At 48.4% G+C, this 20,222-nt stretch overlaps 1 protein-coding gene across 1 annotated transcript; it reads left to right on the top strand.

The window, feature by feature from the left end:
- Positions 1 to 20,157, top strand: STK11IP (serine/threonine kinase 11 interacting protein; the record flags this gene model as incomplete). Its single annotated transcript, XM_026077942.1, has 24 exons — positions 1 to 243; positions 2,022 to 2,069; positions 2,170 to 2,244; positions 2,556 to 2,651; positions 3,609 to 3,716; positions 3,920 to 3,991; positions 4,897 to 5,026; positions 5,207 to 5,310; positions 5,938 to 6,027; positions 7,442 to 7,483; positions 7,985 to 8,152; positions 8,464 to 8,545; positions 8,656 to 9,018; positions 9,631 to 9,824; positions 10,754 to 10,864; positions 11,661 to 11,856; positions 13,394 to 13,888; positions 15,405 to 15,520; positions 15,728 to 15,825; positions 16,020 to 16,198; positions 16,444 to 16,528; positions 17,014 to 17,096; positions 18,612 to 18,838; positions 19,166 to 20,157. Coding segments are annotated over 24 exons (3,546 nt in total), but the record flags the coding sequence as incomplete, so codon positions are not given.
- Between the last annotated feature and the right edge of the window lie 65 nt (positions 20,158 to 20,222).

Raw genomic sequence — 20,222 nt, forward strand, 5'->3', positions numbered from 1 at the left:
GCTGACGGCGGGCGCCGCGCCGTGCCGTGCCTTCCCGCAGGGGACGTGGTCCTGGACGGCCGCAGCACCCTGAGGCTGCCCGCGCCCGCCCTGCAGCACCTCACGCGCGTCTTCGAGCAGCACCTGGGCTCCCGCAACCAGGGCCGCGGCTTCGTCGCCCTGCCCTCGCACCCCGCCGACTCGGCCGCCTTGCTCCAGGCGCAGTTCCTCTTCGACGTCCTGCAGAAGACCCGCTCCCTGAAGGTCCGTGCCCGGCCCGGCCCCGCCGCGCCTCGCTCGTGGCGTTAAAGGCAGGGCAGCGGGGGGGGAGGGGGGGCGGTGTCGCGTGCTGACCGTGGCACGGCGTTGGGAAGGGTAAACGATTGCTTCCCGAAATGCTCGAGCAGTGCTTGGCATGTCTCCCTAAGCCATGATCAGCGTGTGCAGTGCTGCAGGGCCAGGGTGTGCGAGCAAAGCTGGTCACAGCCACCCTCTAATCTGGGACTTTCTGTTTCTTATTTCTGAGTTTTGCGTACTTTTGCCTAGGCAGTGATTCTGGCTGATCTGTTTCACAGCACAGTGAATCACTAACAACACATCCTCCTTAAATGAATTTTAAGAAGGCTATAGTAGAAGTAAAAGCATGGTGCTAAGGATGTTTCAGAGGACTTCTTGAAAGCTGGCATGTGCTATGAGACTGCACGTGATTATACTTGGCCCTGGGGTGCTGCTAGGAGGGTAGGAGAGGTGAAATGGGACTGGAAGGGGAAAGGGAACTAGCTCTATAGGCTGTTCCTAGGCCCCATGGTGCCACTGAGGAGATGTTGCAATTGAGTGCTCAGGTCTCTGGCAGTACAGCCTACAATGCCTTTAATAATGTTTTCAGTAGGAGACAGATTGGAGTTCATTATTCTAATGTTGCTGGGAGGTTTTAACAGCAATGTGATGAGGCTGGAGATCAGCATGGGGCCCAGAGCCTGTGGAGGCTGCAGGCTCCCCTGGCTCTGCAGCCTCCACAGGTGCTCTGACAGGTCAGGGAAAAGCAGCTTAGTCAGGAGGATATTGTGGTGAGTGCTTGCGTTAACCAAATTAGCAGGCGCTTACTATAACAAGCATTGAAAGAAGGGGAAGCTACCATTAACCATGCAGTAACTTATTTGCTTAGAGAAACTTATGCTTTATATCAGCCTGTTCAGATTCTTAAGACGGTGGAAGGAGAGGAGAGAAGGTGATTAAATTGCCAAGGCACAAATCAAGGATGGCACCTGTAATAAACTTTTCTAAAACTGATCATCAGAGCTCTCAGTACAAGCTTCCCCTACAAATGGCCCTGTTCAATATGCTGCATTAGTGCTGGAAAGCGCCAGTGCTGTGATTCATCACTGTCATGGCCATAACTGTGGAAGCTGTAGTGGTGATGAGGCCTTGGGATTATGTTCTGCACCTGATGAGTCACTTTTACGTGAGCCTAGATGTAGCTGGCAGAGGTGGTCTCTCCAGTTGTTCTCTGGTGGCTGCAGTAGGAGTGTTAACCACTTCATTATTCGCTTTATCTGAAGTACTGTTTATGCAATGACTGTAGAGAGCATAAGAAGCCAGATTTAATATGAACACGACCTCACTGTCTTGTAGTGAGAGAGGCTGTGGCTGTACTACAGAACGCAGGGAGTGAGTTTGTAGGTTCCTCTGTCTCATGCTAACAGTGTCTTGGGGGCCAGCTCTATTTTCTATTGTATTTGCTTTTGGTTTGCCTTATTTGGCCTGCTCTAGTGAAATACAAATGCACAACTCCCACCAGTGTGCTAGTTTAGCTCAGCTGTTTGGCAAACATAGCTCTAGCAGTGAGATTTTTCTCTGCTTAGTAGGTTTGTTGGTGATGGCTGATGGGGAATCCAGCTGTCAGACCTCCTTGTGGTTCTGAAAGCACAGGCTTCTGGTGAAGCCATATGGGCAGGGGAGGGGAAATGGAGCTATATGGTCTGGCAGTCCTTGGTCTCATGCTAGCTAATATACTTTTTTCTTTGACCTGTGCTGAACTTCAGGGCAATGAGTCAGTGCTGATGCCAGCAGGTGGGCAGAGAGCACCAGAGGTGAATGGACCTGTTTGTGATGCTGCAATCAGTGCATCAGGGTGGCAGTACTGCAGCACAAACTGAGATTTATGCAAGACTTCTTTTCCTGTTTCTGTAGCTTGTTCATGATCCAAACTGTGTTTTGCAATCTGCTGTGAAGATCTTCCCTTTCAAGTCCCTTCGGCATTTAGAAGTAAGTATGGGAGGCAAAACTGGCTTTGAGCCTTGCTGTGTGGCTTCTTCTGACTTAGTTTTGTGGTTACAGAATGCCTCTACTCTTAAAAAGCGGGTAGGCTTTTGTGGCCTTCCTAGAAGGCTAAGTCTAAACTTCTGCAACATTTGCTTAGGGTCAAGCCTGGATATGAACAAGGAGTGGAATGGAAGGGCTCTCTGCTGCAGTAGGGAGATGGGAGATTGCTTGCAGAGATGGGCCTGAGATGGCAGCTGCTCTTACATTATAGTATTCTCATGTGTGTTCTCCTTGCTTTCTCATCACTGCTGCAGTTGAAGTCTGTCCCTCCACACTGCCTTCGGGGACTGCGATTAGTCTATTCACAGCTGGAATCTCTAACCTGTTGCAAATGCATCAGTACCTTGGAGGTGAGTGAGGTCTCTACAGACCCCATGGACAAAACTGCAGGAGGAAGACTGTCTGGATCCTACAACCCTTCAGGCAGGGAAGATGTGGGAGATGACATGTTTTATTAATCGATGCTGTGTATGGCTTCCCCTCTCCCCCCTCTGGGGTCCTATTCATGACTCAATGCTGAAATACCCCTTGTTAGTTCCACACCTGTGCTCTGGTGCTCTGTAATCTCCTCTTTAGCTGCTTGAGAATTTTTGGCTCCTAACCAATGTTCGTATCACTTAAGTGGTTGTTCTGTGTGTCAGGCCATTTCTCTATTCAAAGACTTGCAGCCGATCAGGGTTTATTTGATTGCACCTCAACAGTTTTTAATTAGAGTTGATGAAAGGAATGCTGTGCCCCTGTGTCTCATCTGCACTGGTTCCCACTAGGTTTTTGAGACATGAATGCAAGCTCTGACCACGGAGAACTGAGTAATATAGACTGTGCTAGCAATGGGGCTCTGGGATTGTATCTGCAGCATAGAAGCAACTGCCTGCTGGGGAAGAGGGTCTGCTGATGGGGAGTGCTTTGTGGTATCCTCTGTCTGCCAGAGCCTGTGTTACTTGACCAGAGCATATGTATCTATTGCTTTGTCTGTGCTTTGAGGAAGGTCTGGAAAAGATTTTGTAATGATGAATCTTTGTGCTTAAAATTCAGAGTTTACTAACTGTAACATGTTAGAAAAAGTATTGTCACTTGAGTAGAGAGTGCAAAAGCGTCTCCCCCTCTTTCTAAATATTTAGCCATGGAGCTCCCACCACATCCAAATACTTGAATTAGTGACTTAAATGTCATTCCTTCTGAAGGCAAGGCAGGGGCCATAAGGTGCAAAATGCCAGCCTTGTTCTCACTAGCTGTTCTCCTGTGTTCATCTGCTGTTACTGTAACAGCTAGTACTCATCAAGTAATGGCTCCTTGCTTCTTCCTAGGAAATCATTTCAGCATGTGGTGGAGATCTGAGCTGTGCTCTCCCCTGGTTGGAATTGCAGACTGTCAACTTCAGCTATAACTCGATCACTGCCTTGGATGACTCACTGGTGAGTGAAGCATGCTTCCTGCATGACTGAATGGAAGAGAGGAGATGATCATGGCCAGGAACTGGGCACTCCTTTACTGATGCTGATGGATCTGGGTGGGAGTGGGCAGCGTTCATTTTCATGGCCTTTCCCAGCAGGATAGGCTTCCCATGCTGCAGTAGAGACTTTTGTAGGATCTGATCTAGTCTCTTTTCTTCCTTCAGCAATTACTGAATGTGCTGAGAGTCTTGAATTTGAGTCACAACAAGGTCCAGGACTGTGAGCACTATTTAACAGTAAGTATCTGGGACTGAGCCCCAGAATATGGGTATGGAGAGCATGCTACTGAAGTGGTCTTTGGCTATGTGCCTGCTAGGTGAAGTATGCCACGAGAGATAGGAGACATGGCTTAACAGGCATGTGATGTAGACCTTCTACTTACAGCCTTGAAACTGTTTGTCCTGTATGTGCAGCCCCTGCCTCACTGGGACAGAGAAGGCAGCGTTCGCTGTCTGCTCTAAGACAGGGACCTTTGCTGTATGTATTGTTGTAACCTCTCCAATGTGGCTGAGACCTCACTGTAATCTGCAATAGGTGAGAATGATGTAGCCAGGATTTGTTGTTCAGTTTGTCCAAACTGCCAGTAGTATTTCCCTCTTGCTCTCAGAAATTGCCTGCCAATTATGTTAGAAAGGTGGTCATCTGTCACAGCAGCATGTGTGTCTCTGGGAAACAGTGCTGAAATCCTCTCTGTGCTGGGCTAGGTCTGCTGCTTTTGAGAGAAGCTCTGAAATAGCTTTTTATGGAGTTGGTGAAGCTCACAATACATCATTCGCTTCCCTTTCTTTGGAAAGATGACTGTGCTTCTTGTGGTAGCAAGTCTGGTCTTTTGCTTAGGCAGGGCATCCTGTTCCTTCCTGTGAAGTTGATGGTGCAGGGGAAAGCTGCTCCTAACAAATTTTGCAGAGGAGTTAGATCATGTTGAGTGCCCCTAGGCAAACCACTCCAGATGCAAACATTGAAGTCTTACTGCAGAAAAACTCATATTTGTAAGTGGCCTTGGCGGGTCGCTATTGCTTTTTGCTAGTGTCCATATGTGGGGGATGGAGAGAAAGGTAGGGACTAGTGCCCTGTCTGAGTACGGGATCAGGCTTTGAGCTAAGGTCTCAATTGATCTGGTGCTGCTCTTCTCTCTGAACAGACCCTTACAGAACTAGAGTACCTCAATCTGGCCTATAACTTCCTGTCAAAGGTGCCAAACCTTGGCATCTTCAGCCGATCCAAGCTGGTGACTCTGATCCTGCGCAACAATGAACTTGACAGCATTGATGGTGAGTCCAAGGGGAAGGAGTGCTTCTGAGTTGGAGGCCTTTCCCTCTTCCAGGAGGAACACAGCTTGAAATCTTGGGTGCAGCTATTTTTGCTAGTGTTCAGTGTGGGGGAGAGGGGCAGGGGGAAGGTTCCTAGGTTATATCTTCTGGCATGCTGATGGCTTCTTGCTTTGTTTGCAGGGGTGGAACAGCTGGTGAATCTGCAGCACCTGGATGTGGCCTATAACCTGCTACTGGAACATGCCCAGTTGGCACCACTGTCCACTCTGCACTATTTAAAAAAGGTAAGCATGAAGCCTAGTGGGTTGGTAGATTGGAGATGTCATGGTCTGGGGTTGCAAGGTGGAGGCTGCTTGACAAGAAGAGTGTTGGAAGTTGAGTTCAACTCTTGAGCATTTAATTTTGACGAGGAAAGCTGGTAGGGGAGCCTTGGTGAGACAGCTATATTTTAGTCTGCTCCATTATTCAAGCTAACCTTTCTTCCCTATGTTCATTCCCATCTCCTTGTTCTACCTTTCAAATTTTAATACTACCAAGTTCTGTAAAGATCCTCACCTAATTCTTTTGTGGATCTGTGGTGTTCAGAGAAGTTTGAAGGAGGAAAACTGCAGTCACTCTAGGGCCTATGAAGCAAAATAGCCTGCAAAGGACTGCTCTCCCAACACTTTCTGGAGTCCTAGTACAGGAAAGGCTTTTGTCAATTTAGGGGCATGAATAAGAAATACTTAATTTGTTCAGCTGCAAATGAAATTTCAGGAAGCACTGAAAAAGCTTAGTCCTCTCCTGGATTTTTCATCACTCCACTGCAAGGATATTTCCTGAAGCAGAGAGAAATCCTAGAGCCACAGGGCAGATGAGGTTGAGATACAGAATACTATTTCTAATAAATATCTTTCTATTTCCTCATCCAGCTGCACTTGGAGGGAAACCCATTATGGTTCCATCAAAATCATCGTTCTGCAACACTTGTACATGTCTCTCCCAGGGCAGCCTCCTCCAATGTGAGTATTGGCTATATGCCTTCCACCCCTGGGGTTGAAGGATTAGGGTGTTCTGAAGCACAGGGACAAATGAGGGGAAAGTATTTTGAAAACTTGAAAGCTGATTCTGGTAGTGCAAAGATGAAGGCTGAGTAGTTTATGCTTAAATTTTAGTGAGGTGTGTTGGCCAGGGCAGACAGCTCAGTACTGATCTTAGGTTTGCAAGGCCTCAGGTCTTAATCCTTCTTCCCTGTCTACTTCATCAGTTTTGCTTACAGATTGTCCCAAAACTTTACTCTGTTCCTGCCAGGTAGTGACTATTTAGTTGGGCTTTGCAATCAAGGAACTCACGGACTCAGCCCACCTTGCCTAATTACATACTGCTTTGGCAGCGGTGACCACCTCCTTTTTTCCCCTCATCACTCTGCTCCGAGCCAGGTGTCTTCACTGTTTCCCTTGCACTCTGGTGCTTAATCAGTCCCGGGTGGCCTGCTTTTAAATAAATGGGCCAACAAAGAAAGTGTTCTGGCAGTTTAGCAAGTAAAAGTGCTTACTGATGGGTGAGAGGTGTTGCAGAGCTGGTATGCCCTTCGTGTTAGCAGCAAATGGCTAGATTCATTGTCATCAAACTGGATCTTGAAACAAACTTTCATTGAGCCTTCTTTTTTGTAGAAATTTCTCTAATCTTTCATTTAGTGGGTTCTTTCCTTTTACTCAACCTGCAAAATCCTCTGCCATTCATCCTCTGAACACTTCACAAGTTGTCAAAGAGCTCTTGTGCCCATCTGCTGTGAAAACTTGTGTCCAGGGGAGGAAATAGATTACTTGCTTTTACTGGTTGTTAGGAAAGATTCACTTCAGGATTGCTCCATGCTTTGTGGCCAAGTATACCTTAGTGTGAGACTCCAGATGTTCATCTGATTAAGTCCTTGGGGAAGAATAAGGAAGACTTGGTCAATTTAAGAGTTTACATGGAAGCAGTGTGCTGTTCAGTGCTTTCAGTCTGGCAAGCAGGGGCTTACTGAGCTCCAGTAGCTGGGAGCTAGGTAGGCTAAGCCTAGAAGTAGGGTGTAAGCTTTGAAGTGAAGATGAGTAGTCCTCAAAACAATTCATGAAGTATTGCAGTAGGATCTCTGTCATATCACTTCTGCAAATTGCCTTAGATACGTTTCTGAGACTCCTGAAGTGTGTAAACAGGAAAACCACAATGGTCCCTTCTGGCTTTGTATGCTATTAAGTCAGGTAGCTACAGCTGAAGGAGTGATGGATAGGTGGGAATAGGGTTGCTTCTGGTACTCTTTGCAGTCTTATGCAAGGATCATGTGCCAAGGACCCAACCCTAGGATGGTCTGAAGGGGAATAGGAGTCAGTAGATGCTGTTGTGGATAAGTGTCAGCCAGGTGGAATCTGACTGCAAATGGGTCTCTAATTACAGTTCCTTTTGGATGGAGAGCCACTATCTTCCTCAGACCTAATGGTAAGTACAGTGCTGTAAACTGATCTTACTGGCTTTGGGAGTGGGAAGTCTGACAGGTTTCTCAGTCCTCACGTGTCCCACTTAATCTGTATTGGTTGCCTTGCCTCTTTGAAGCAATTCTTTTTGGCTCAGTTCATGCTGATTCCTAGTAATTGGGACTGATCAGGTAGCTTGTTCTGTCCTATGCACCATTGCAGAATTTGGAGCCTTGCCTGTTTCCCTTTCAGGTGCTATCTGGCACTTGACACTTGAATTACCTGTCAGCAAAACAAACAGTTGTCAATTCCCTATATGCTGTTTTTAAGAAAGGCATAGTTTGAGTTAAATTGGAGCAGTCATGACAAGCAATTGAGTCAACCAGGCAGGATTTGTTGTTACCACTTCTACTGAGATGGTAAATGTTTGGGATGATGAGCAGGGAAGTTCTCAGCCTGAGTTGTGGCTTGGTTACCTGGCATCACCTTCATGCTCAGCAGACAGCATTCTCTTCTTTTGGCTTAGCACCTTCCAAAATCTGTGCAAAGTGTGTCACAGTCGATCCACACTTCTACCTCTGAGAAGACTGCACTGGACCGCAGTGCTCTGGACAGTTCCTGTGCTGCAGACCTCAGTGACAGTCAGTCCCCAGCGGAGAATGTGGCTGTCAGGCTCCCTCGGAAAAAATGCAAGGTCTGGGACTAACGTAACATCTTAACTTTTTAGCTGGCCTGTTGGGAGAGGGGGATGGCTCTCAAAGTCCTGTACTGTGGGATGTTGTCTAGTACTGACTGGGTGGTACTGGGCCTCTACACTGGTGTGTGCTAAGTAGGGGCTTGGCTTAAAGACAGTCTTGAGCTACTGTAACAAATGTTTTGTGAGGTATTTTTGCACTGGAACATCCAGGAGTGGTCATGCACACCTCTGCCTGGCAGAGCCTCTGATCAGATGCTGTTTTCGGTTGTTCTGGTGCCTCCCAACTATTCTTATCCTGTTTGTTTCAGGGAAAAGTTAAAGTGCGCAGAGCAAGCATTTCAGAGCCCAGCGACACAGAACACGAGTCCCAGGCTTTACTTCTCTCTGCTGGTGAGGCTTGTCTTCTTCCTTGGTAACACAGCAGCTGAACAGCCCACAGTCAGAGGTGTGTGCTGTGGCGTGGTGACTGTCTTCATACTTCCAAGGTTTTCTCTGTGCAGGCCTTGTCCTACAGCATCAGAAGGAGATAAAGCGTATGGACAGCTTCAGAGATCGCTTTGGTGTTGACTGGTTGCAGTACAAGAGACACCTGGAGGAGCATGACCAAGTACCTGTCATCTGCCATAGCCATTCTGCAGATGAGATCACAGGCAGACCTGCTGCAACGGACTTGCTGAGTGAGAGCTTTGGTCCGGAGCAAGGAAAACCCCAAGTGTTCCAGAAAGAATCCTCTCCTCCTTTGGATGACACTGGGAAGGGAGAAGAGCCTGACCTACAGCTGGATATGCCTGTGAGAGGAGAACAAGGAGAAGAGGAGGCAGATGAGCTAATGCTTGGGGAGGAAGAAGATGAGAAGACAGAAGGTAAACGGGCCCTTTCACTGATGTGTTTAAGGGCTTGGATGATAATAGAATAGATGGATCACATGTGATATCCCTAAAGCTTCATCATACTGCCCAGTTTTGTGGGGCTTTTAAGGACTTTGGCCAAGTAGACACTGTGACCTTTGGGCAGGGATGGGGACACTGTTTTGGGAGACCTCCATCAAGGCTGAGACCACTTTCTCTGCCTTGGCTGCTCTGCTTCTGGCACCTCCTAAACACTCAGATATGGTTGCCTCTGTGCCAGCGTTTTGCTGGAGGAATGCCACCGACTTTATATCCCTTGCATCCTTTTTACAGCGGAAGCAGAGATGGTTGCCACAGTGCTACCTGTGGAAAGGAGGGGAGGGAGCAGGGAGAATAGGACTTGAGTCTACTGCTGGAGTACCTGCAGTGCTGTCTTCATTTAATGCTGGTATCACATATGGTAGTTCTGCAGCTTTACGCCTAGTGTCCATATGCCTTCTATCATCTGTGTGTTGCCCCAAGTCACAGCCTGCCTCAGAGGATTGGGTGGAACGACTGATTCCCAGTGAGACACAATCTGGGCCTGAAGGTCTGCTGTGTGTACTGACCTCTGGTTGTCTTGCTCAGCAGTGGACCTTTGCCAGCCAGTGCTGGTGAGCCAAATAGAAAGTGAAGGCGACCCAGAGCCAGACTGGATCTTCCTTCGGGTCACAGCTAGGCATGTGATTGAGGTGGAGCTGAAGGCTGCCAGAGTCCTCCACAAGCTGGAGCTGAAGTGCCTGCAGAAGATGGAGACCTCTGAGATGAACTGGAAGAGGATGGTGAGTTGTGCCTCTGTGTGAGCCTTTGGCATGTTATGCCTTGTATGGGCCAGCATTCTGGATGTGGGCTTCTGTCACTGAGTGCCCTGTAGGAGTTTTCATAGCTCCTGTAAAGCCTGATTGAGTCTCTTCAACCCCATTCATGTGTATTGCTTAGGACGTCTGTGATAATGCAGCAGAAATCCACATCAGTTTTATTCCAAAACTGGAGTTAAAAGGACTGTGGCTGGACTTGTTCCAGCACATAGGAATGAGAGACTTCCCGAGAGGAGCCTAAATCAAGTGAAGGCAACCTCCTTCTCATCCATTCCTCAGTGGGATATCCCAGCCTTGGAGGGCTCTTTGTGGACTGCACTTTTTCATTGACAGTGCAGCACTGAGGCTAGGTCTTGCGTGACTTTTGGAGAGCTAGTGATAGCTCAGTGGGCAGTTTTCCATCTGCTCTAGGTGTGTGCTTTGGTACTACCAGCCCTATTTTGCTTTTGTGGTTTTTAGAAAGGGAATTTAGAAACCACTTTTCCCATGGTAGGATTTTAAGAACATGTTCAATGCGTGCATGAACTTTATCACAGGCTCTTCTAAAACTTTTTTTTTTTCCAAAAGCTCCAACTCATTTATCTTCCTGCCCTTGTACATCTTAAGTTTGTGGTATGCTGTTCTTCTGAAATATCTTCCTGAGAAGGTGTTTCATTTGAGACACATTCTTCTGGGCCTTGAAACTTACTAGTTGTCTTCAGCACTTCACACAGCTTAAATTTTTCAGCCCGTTTTACCAGGCTCCTAAATGCCATCAAGGTCTTTCTGGGAGGGCTGTTCAAAGCTTACTAGATTCCAATGCTCTGGCCATGTTTCCAACAGTTGCAAACAAATGTGGTCTGTGTCCTGGATACTGTGCCCTCTTTCTGGAACTGATGTTTTGTCTCCTGCAGGACCTGGAACGAGTTTTCCCTGTTCTCACATTACACTTCAGCTACATTCGCAAGGACCGGCAGAAGCGCAAATATGTGGTGCTTGATGACTGCCCGGAGCAGTGTCTACAGGTGGGGAGGCTAATGGGGGAAGCGTGGGGAGGAGGCAGTGTTTTTGGAAAGTCATTGGATTCTTGCAGCCAGAAGAACTCCCGTTCTCAGAGCACATGTACATCTGACCTCCTCTTACTAGCTGGGCAGCTCATGTCTGGACTGTATTCTGAGGGTTTATCCTGCTGTACAAATGACCCGTGGAGGGCTCTGAGCATGGCCATGGGCAGTGGAGCTTCTGAAACATAAAAGGTGCTCTCAAGGAGAAAGCTTTGCAGTTTTCTTCCCTTGGGAAAAGAGGAGCTGAGTTTTAGTAGTAAAGTTAGTGACCTTGTCTTGTGCACGTGTGGCATAATATTTCCTGGGTGCTGTGTGATGCTCTGGCCTGTGCTTAGCCTTCAATACAGCAAGAGTATCTGTGCTATGGCAACTGTATTCTGCACAGCTGCTATAGTGACTCTGCTATCAAATCCAAATATTTTTCTTGAGGCACAGTCATTTATACACAGTTAAGTAGCTGCTGCAGAGAAGACACAAACAGATGGGACACCTGAGACCTGTAAACATGTAGGTGCAAGAGACAGACCTGCAAAAAGGTTTGTCTTAGTCTTTGCGGTGGAGTTCGGTGCCTTTGACAAGTTTCTTTCACAGATTAACTGTTGTGCCCTGCTGGCCTGGGATATGGCCCTGCACCCTTGCAGTCTGAAATGCTGTGATGAGGCACATGAGGAGACGTGCTAATGTTAGAGACCTGCTTTTGTCAGGACAGTTGTAGTCTGCCTGCTAGCGCTCTTTTTCCCTGTGCTGATACTTCTAGTGTGTGCTTGAAGTGTTGACTCCGGCTCTGGAGGAGAATCGGAGAAATCGGGGCCAGGAGAAGGGATTCACAAAGCTCCAGTGCCTGAAATGCAAGCAGGAGTTTTTTCAGTCCCTGGGTCCCTGGCAACAAGGTCCATGTTCTGCAGAGGCTGGAGACCCCAAAAGGCTGGAAACCCTAGCTGCCTCAGATCAAGGTAGGACTTAGTCCTCAAAAAAAAGATGTTATCTGGTGCCCAGGCAGACTGCCTGTGGCAGCTATGGTGCAGAGCATGGCATGCATAGGAGAGGGTAATGCCTTGGTTGCACTGGAATTAAAACATGTTGTGGGATGCACTCTGACTTGGCATGTTTGGATTGATCCTAGGTGTCAGGGAAGAGGCGCTCACTGCTTGTCTGCTAGCAGGAATAAGCCACTGTTTTACTGTTCATCCACAATAGGGGTACTGTTTGGTTAGTCTCAGGCCTGGGAGAACATAGGGGTGCTGGAAAACTGCAGATGGCTCACAGAAATCTTAGGTCTGGGAGAGGCCTTAAAGGTTCTGTAATCCCTTGTCCTATGTAAAGCATGATCAGTTCTGCTATACAGGCTAACTCTTTCTGAAAGGCCTTTGCTAATGGAGGTTTCTGGGCAATCTACTCCACTATTTCAGATAAAACTTTGGCTGTTAGTCATCAGAAAAACAACTGCTACCCTAGCCAAAATCTCCCTGGCTGTAATCTTAAGCCTATTGCTACTTCCCCTATGGAGAATTATTTTTTCCTTTCTTTGTACTCAAGAGCTGTTGTTCTCCCCCCACACACTAATCCTGTCTTCTCTCCTCTAGACTAAATAAACTCAACTCCCTAGATAATTTGCTCGTCAGTCGTATCTCCTACAATCCAGTTATTCTTGCTGGTCTCCTTTATACTGTTTCCCATTAGTCCACATTTTTCTTTGGGTATCTGAAACTAGATGCAGTATTTTGGCTGAGATATTACTAGTGCTGATTAAGCATCTTCTGCTTGCTGAGTTTCTCAAAGCTTCTCTCAGTTTAAATGTGAAATGGAGAGTGCCCAACCTTAGCCTGTAGGATGCTGCTGGTTTGAGGAAGTAACCTGGGATTGGAGGACTCTGCAATGAGGGCAGAAGTGCTGTCCTGTCTATAGCGCTTTCCTCCACCCCAGGACACTTTCTTCCCCCAGGGTAGTAGAAGTCCCAAGCTCCAGCTGGGAGTCTAGTGTAGTGTGGGTGAGGTGAGTGTCAGGAAGGAGGGTCAGGAGGGTGAAGACTGCTAGACAATGGGCACAGCAGGCTCATGAGCTAGCTGGCTGGAGGATAAGCCAAGCCAGGGATGAGGGTGACTAAGGATGGTTGGATTGACTGGTGGTGAGCTTGATCTTCAAAGGCAATGTGAGCACTTGTGGATATGAAATGGAGGAAAGGGATGAGCCAAAGCCCTGATGTAGGTTATCAGTTGTAATTACAACCCACACTAGCCACTCTAGTTCTGAGCAGGGTTATTTTATGTGAATGTTGGCACTGATCTAGAATTTCTCATTGATTTGAGAGGGGAGGTGTGTAGGATATGATTCTGGATAGAACTGCTCAACAAGGTGCTGAAGTCAGGCCATGACTGAGCTATTGTCTACTTTGAAAGGGATGGCTTGTGGTTTACAGAAAAAAAAAAAAGTTAATCTTGCTGGGGGAGAGCTGTTCTTGTTTTGCTCTATCCTTGATGAAGTCTTTCACAGATGCTGCAGCACCTGGTGAACCCATAGCCTGTCCCAGTTGTTCCAGTGACCATGTGGTCATCCTGCCTTCAGAGATGTGCTCCAGCACATCTCTGCTGCCTGGCCCTGATGACACAAGTGAGGACCTGTCGGAATCTGTTCTGGAGGGAGGCAGCCAGCAAGAAGGCACAGAGGAAGCATCTGCCCTGGCCAGTGAGAGTGGGAAGTTCTACATTGGTGGGGAAGACAGCTCTGAGGTGGACACCAGCAACAGCACGAGAACCCCGGAGCTCAGTGGCGAGCACGACAGCACTCTCCATTCCAGTTCTCGCAGTTCAGATGGGGGCTGTGGGAAGAAGGAGCTGGGCATGAAAAACCAGTATTTGTCCTTCAGTCACACTGACACCAACGGGGACAGCTTGATGGGGAGCTACCATTACGGTGTCTCTCGTGGGCCCACTCCTTCCCAGCTGTCTTTGAACTCTGAGTCGGAGGAAACCTGGAATCTCAGTCCTCGTGAGTATGTAGGAGCTGTACAGGGTGTAGAGGTGGTGTGCACAGCTTGGTGGTGGGCTCTGTGTCTGGTGCTTGCAGTCTGCACTGCCTCCTGTTTAATGCAGGAAAAGGGGTCATCAAGCACAGGCAGTGGCTATGGCGCTTGTGAGCAGAGCGCTTCATGCCCTTCTGTTCTCTCTCATGCCTGAAGGTAGGGAAAACTGAATCAGCTCCTAATCAATAGTATTGCTCAGACTTTGGGTAGTAGGCTCTTGTTTTGGGAGCTCAGTCACAGGCACGCTGGGTTCCTGTGGTCCTAACAAGCTGCCAGCTGGAGTGTTACCTTTGGAGAATGCTACACACAATAGTCCCTGTCTTTATTCTCTGGCTTAAGTGCGATGTGAGGTTAGCGTGTCTGTTGGAGGCTCTGGTTCATAGATCTACAGCTTCTTGTGTTCACTTCAGTGGTCTTTGTGAACTGAGATGACAAAGCCTCTCCCAAAGAAGGGCCTGGGTGCTGGCTGTGTGAGGGCTATTGTGCAAGCTTGTAGTTACTGTGAGGTACGCAAAGAGCTTTATGTGAAGGGTCTTAGATTTCTGTTGTGGCAGAGGCTGCCTTTGCTTGGACTTCAGCATGTGATTTATAGAATAACTTAATTTGGAAAGGACCTCTGGAGGTCATCTGCTCCAACCCCCCAAGTGGCTTTTATTGCAGCTGCTCTCTGGCCCTAATTTGGAAACCTATGAGCCTCTTATCTATAGAGATCTCCCCTGGCCTGTCAAGACTGCTGTGCCTCTGAAGAAGACTCGGTATAGGACCAATGTTTAGGAACACCATGCTCAGTCTTGTATACTCACAGAAGTGTATGAGGTAAGGCAGTCTCTGGTGCCTTGTGATTTGATGCAAAACAAATTTAGTGAACTGAGACCATGAAGAAGTTCCTGTTGAGAATTTGATTGATAAAGTATTCTTTGTGGAAAACAGGCCTCTTTTTTGGGGGGGGGGGGGACTGTTCTCAGGCCACTGGACACTTGGTAATTAGCATGGCAGTATTGTGGCTGTTGTATAAATGGTTGGTTCATACAGTTGCATGACAAATACAAGTTAGGTTCCTCACCAGTTTTCTTGGTGTCTTTCTCAGTTCTTTTTATCCCTACCTTGGTCTAAGTCAGAGACCTGAGCTGACACCAGCTGAAATGAGAAATGTCTTTTTGGTTTGGCGTGGAATTGCCCTTCTGCCACATCTGGAAGCAAAGTGGTGTCCCCCTGTGACTAACAGCTGGGCAAAGGTTGAAGATGGATTAGACCAAAGCTTTGTATATCTGAAAGAGCAAGTGTTAGTGATGAAGTCCCCTCATGTCTCTGTGTTGAGATCTGTGGCCTGAAGAGCCCTAGTTCTGATCCTTTGTCTTGAGGAGAGACTTGATGAAAGCGAGTGTGCAAAAGGGTGACAGTGTTGCCCCACTGCCAGTCTGCATGACTGAGCAGCCTCTGGTCAGTGGGGAGAGTGCTGATGCCACCCTTTGCTCTCCTCAGCTGCAAATGGCATCCTGAACACGAGGGATTTCCGTTCTGTGGATCATCGCCTGAAGCTGTACCTGGATATGGAGGTTTTTGAGAAGGACACTGAGGAGTTCCAGTGCTTTCTCAAGGTGAGCTCCTGCAGCACCACCCCTACGTCCTGTGGGCAGCCTTGGTCCTTGGCCGTCCTTTTAGCTGCCCTGTGAGTTTTGCTCTGGAATGGCATCCCAGAGCCTGGGGGGTATGAAGGGATCTGACATGTGTCTGGGCCAGTCCTTTGTGTGGGTGAGCTGGCAAGGGGTCAGCCGGTACTGTGACCTGCCCTCTCTGTGCTGCAGGTGGCCATGGTGAAGTTTGGTCGACATGGGGAGTTCCTCTCGATCCTGGTTGCCTCTGACCTCAGGATTTATGTGCTGGAAGTCACTGGGGTTATCAGGTGAGGAGAGTGGTGGCAAGTGAGACCTGGAAGCAAGGCTGTGAGTGCTGGGTGGTGCAAGCCTGTGCCAGCCTTGTGCTGGAAGGGTGGTAACATGCAAAAGCTCTTTTGACAAAATCCCCTGGTGCAATGTGATGTGGGAGAGGAGGAGATGGGGTAGCCTGCTGCAGCTGAGTGCTGTGCTCTGTGACTAGGGGACAACCTGCAGACTGGCTGAAGAAGAATGACTCTCACTACTTGTCTGATATTTCCCATCTGGAAGTGGGACTCTGCCATCAGAGCTTGCGAATGGAGTTTGAGAACCCGAGAGCCTCCTATAATCTGCTGATCCGGAACCAGAGCTGTTGTGACCAGTTCCTGCAGACACTGACATGTAAGAGAGCTGTAGCAGAGGGAGGGGGAAGATTTGGAAGATCTGCTCTTGGAGACACACCAGGAAGGCTGCAATTGGGATGTACACTGGAAAATCAGTTCTTGCCAGCTCAGAAGAAAGTTGGGAGAGAATCCTACTGGTGCCATAACTTAGTGTCTCTATATAGACTAGAGAACTGTCCTGAGCTGTTGCATGTTGCGCTTGGGCTTGCAGTAAAAAGTTATCTACCTTTTACCTGTCTTTAGATCTCATACAGGAGCTGCCTGCCAAGCATAGGAGTAAGGTGAAGGAAATCCCCACTGTGGAGATGAATCCTCAGCATTCTCTATGGTAAGAGCAGCCTCTGAGGGGATGGAGTTTGGGATAGAAAAGGATGTTTGCTTTTCCATCAGTGCCTGGGATGTGTGGCAGCACAGTAGGAGGCATCACTGAAATGGCAGCAAGGCTACGTTACAGGCTTGAGGCAGCTGGCTCAGATGCCTGCTGCACAGGGGGTGAGCTGTAAAAGAGTGATGGACTGAGCAGGCAGGGTGATTCTAGCTCTCTAGGAGGAGCCTGGGCAGAACAGAAGTTGGGGAGAAAAAGGGGGTGGTGTAGGACTGACTGGTCCCATGCGAGAAGCATTTGGTTCTTTGCTGGCAAGGTGGTGGGCAGGGAGCATTGAGAGTGGCAGGACAGAGAGGAATTTTGCTATAGCATGTGGAAGAGATGGGTCTCTCCCTTTGCTAAGAGGACAGAGAACAGGAATGAGCTCACAGCAAGCTTAGACTGAGAACAGAGTGCTTCCTTGGATTACCTACTGCTATCTCTTCCAGGTCTTTGCTGGACTCCAAGACCACAGACTCCATGACTGCAGATGACACTTGTTTCTTCTACCTGCTGGCCTATCTGATCCAAGGTACAAGAGATCTCTGTGGCCAAGTTTCCCACACCTTGTGCTGTCTACTTCATGCTTGTGTTTTTAATGTACAGTGTGCGGGAACAGGGCTGGCCCATGGTTCCAGCAGCAAGATGGGGAGGAAAGAGTTTTTTAGTGTTGGGACATGTAGGCTAGTAGCATGCTTCCGCCTATAAGCGTTGGGTGTCTCAGCCCTTTTCGGAATGAAAGTCCAGGTTCTAGGGAGCAGTTGATCTTGCACACCAAGTCTGGAGATAGTTCAAAATGGTTGCTGAGAAGCTGGAAATGATCTAAGGGCTGGATTGTTCCCATGGGATGAGGGAAAATTTGAGGGGTCATGCACACATTTGCCTGTGAAAAGCTGAAAGGCACTGCCTTAGTTTGGGAGAACAGGAGCAGGTATATAGAACCCTAGAAGGTGGGTCAGGAGGAGCCCACTGGAGCCCACCCAGTTTGTCCCAGTGCTTGTTGAGGGCCAAATGTGCCAGACCTGAGATCTGAGTCTTCAGTGAGCAATTCCGGTATCATCTTAGCTTGAGACACCAGAAAAACCAACGTAAGTTGTTAATTGTGTACTGACTTTGTCACTGCTCTTGCAGTCGTCTTCCCTGGTGGCCATTGGGGAGGTATGAGAGAACAAGAATTACAAGGAATCTGTGGGAAGTATGTTTGTTGGTCTCCTTTAAGCTGCGCAAATAGCCTGTGGGAGGGGGAACTTAAAGTGCATTTCTGTTACTCTCCAGTTTTTCTCCTTTTTTAGAGTAAAATGCCCAAAACTGGACACTGTTCCAGCTGAGGCCTCCCTGCCAAGTAGACAGGACTAATTAAACATCCTATCTCTGATACTCCTACTAATTCCCAAGAGTGAGCTGTGACAAGAAAAGCAACGTGTTGATGTAGCAGTTTGATCCCCTGTGACCTCAGCCAGTTCTGCTAGTGGTTCCCTATTTCTGTGCGTTTTACTTCTTCCCAAGTTCTAGTGCTTTTCATTTGTATCCACTGAAATCAACTGAATGATATTTATGCTCCCTCTAATTTAGCAAAACTATTTTGCTTTCTGCCATACTTATGATGCATCCCAGCTTGGTATTAAACTTTGTGTGCTCTCTGTTGCATCCATCAGACCTGCAGCCAGACAAATTCAGGCCAAAAAAAGGCGGCCTTTTAGTTGGAGCTGATGACTTTTAACTAAGGAATGGTAAAGTGTTGGTTAAGAGGTCAGAGGACTTAAGTGTCTTTTCCTGCCTCACATGAGGATGTTGGCTGACACAATGCTAGTCGGTTGGTGGTCTTTCCTATGCTTGCTCTGGCAATGAGCTTGAATAAGCTGGTCAAGCCCAGGTGCATTCAGCTACCCTGTTCCTCCTCTTCAGTCGGGAAGCTGGATAAATCTGTTCACCCAGTCACTTGCTGCTGGAAAAGATTTCCCTGGGCGGGGGGAATAGAAAGCAAAGCTGGTTCTGTGGTGACTCAGGCTCTGAGCAGAGCTTCTCCTATTCCCTCCTATCCTTTTAGGGGCATCTGCTTTCCCTGTGACCCTGCTGAGCACCCGCAGCATGCTGTTTCTGCTGGAGGAGAATCACCAGTGGCAGGTGCAGCCCCCCTTGGATGTGGATGGTGAGGCAGAACCACCTCCTAAGAGCAACATCCAGTTGAAGGAGAAGCAGCCAATCAGTAGTATTAGCAATGTCATAACCTATCGCCTCTATCCCTGTGACATCAAGCTGATGCTTTATGATGAGGTAACCAGGAGTGTCATGGGGCACATAAGACTGGGGGTGGATCCTGGGGGCTGGATTGTGCTCGGACTCTGTTCCTGCCAAGAGTGTTTTGGGGCTGTCATCTTTCATCCTAACCCAGGGTCTTGCACCATGGAGGCAGGGGAGCACAGCATATTGCTGCTGTACAAAAGCCATGCAAGGATGCTTTGACAACTCGCCAGGGAGGGGGAAGAGGATGTTACTTAGGAACTGGAAGCAGCTGACATCTGTGCTGGGGAATAGCAGCTCAAGGCTGACCTTTGAGGTTGGACCCTGCCCATCCACCTTTATCTCCTTTCTCCCTGACAGGTGCTGAAGGTGGAGAGCACTTGGCACATCCGCACAGAGTGCCCTGAGCTCCTGGCAGAGCTGGTGGAGTGGATCCGTGGGCCCTGGGAGGAGATGTTCTCTATTGAGCTACGGAAGGCTGTGCACGAGGGGCTGGAGTGAACTTGCCAGCTATAGGCAGGCGGGACTTGGAGTCAAGAGTGCTGCTGTGCACACTCTTGGTGCACAGGTGTCTCCCACTCCCATCAACTTTGCTGTCCTGTGGCCTCTGCTACCTACTGAACTCTTGCCCCTAGGCCTTTCTAGAGAGGAGGAAGGGAGCACGCAATGGTCCAAGCTTTGCACTGTCACTCACCTGCACTGGGCTGACCATGGAAGGAGGCTATGGAGGGTGTCCCCTATAATCCTGCACAGGCTGCACAGAATTGCAATGTGGTGATGTCTGCTAGTCTCATTCAGGGTAGCAGGGAGTCACTCTGAAGGAAACAAGTCACTGAAGGAAGAAGGGTGCAGAACAAGAGCATGTTCAGTGGGACATGCAGTGAGACTAGGCAAACAGCAGGTCAGAGGTAACTGGCTGCTGGGCTCTTCTTCTAGCAGGTGTATTTGCTGCCTCCCCAGCTGTCTCAGAGCAGCTGCCATTATCTGCTGCTAATTTTTTCCCCTTCCTCTTATCCATGGCTTCCCTAAAGCTGCCTGCTTCAGACAGGGGCCTGATTGCACAAAGGAGAAAGGTGTGTTATACTGAACCCTATGGAGAGCCCTTTGCACCTGTCTGCCTGGCAGGGCATGGCTCGGCCTGCTGCTGTAGTCTTTCACTGTCACTGGGGAGGGAGAAGCCGTGAGGCTCTTGGGCACAGAAGTGTTGCTTATCGCTTAGGGGTCAGGACCTTGGCGGGCACTGACAGGTGAAAGTGAGGCTTAGGCTTTTCTGAGCAGTCCAAAAGCAAGAGTCTCTATTTTAACATGAGTTTTACTATTTTCTATTGTAATAAAAGCTTCTATTTATTGAATTGTCATGTTTTCTTTGCTGCATCCTTTTACATTGCTTTAATGTCATGTAAGGTCTATCTTCATA

Source organism: Apteryx rowi, unplaced genomic scaffold, assembly GCF_003343035.1.
Source record: "Apteryx rowi isolate R43461 unplaced genomic scaffold, aptRow1 scaffold_47, whole genome shotgun sequence".
Taxonomy (NCBI): domain Eukaryota; kingdom Metazoa; phylum Chordata; class Aves; order Apterygiformes; family Apterygidae; genus Apteryx; species Apteryx rowi.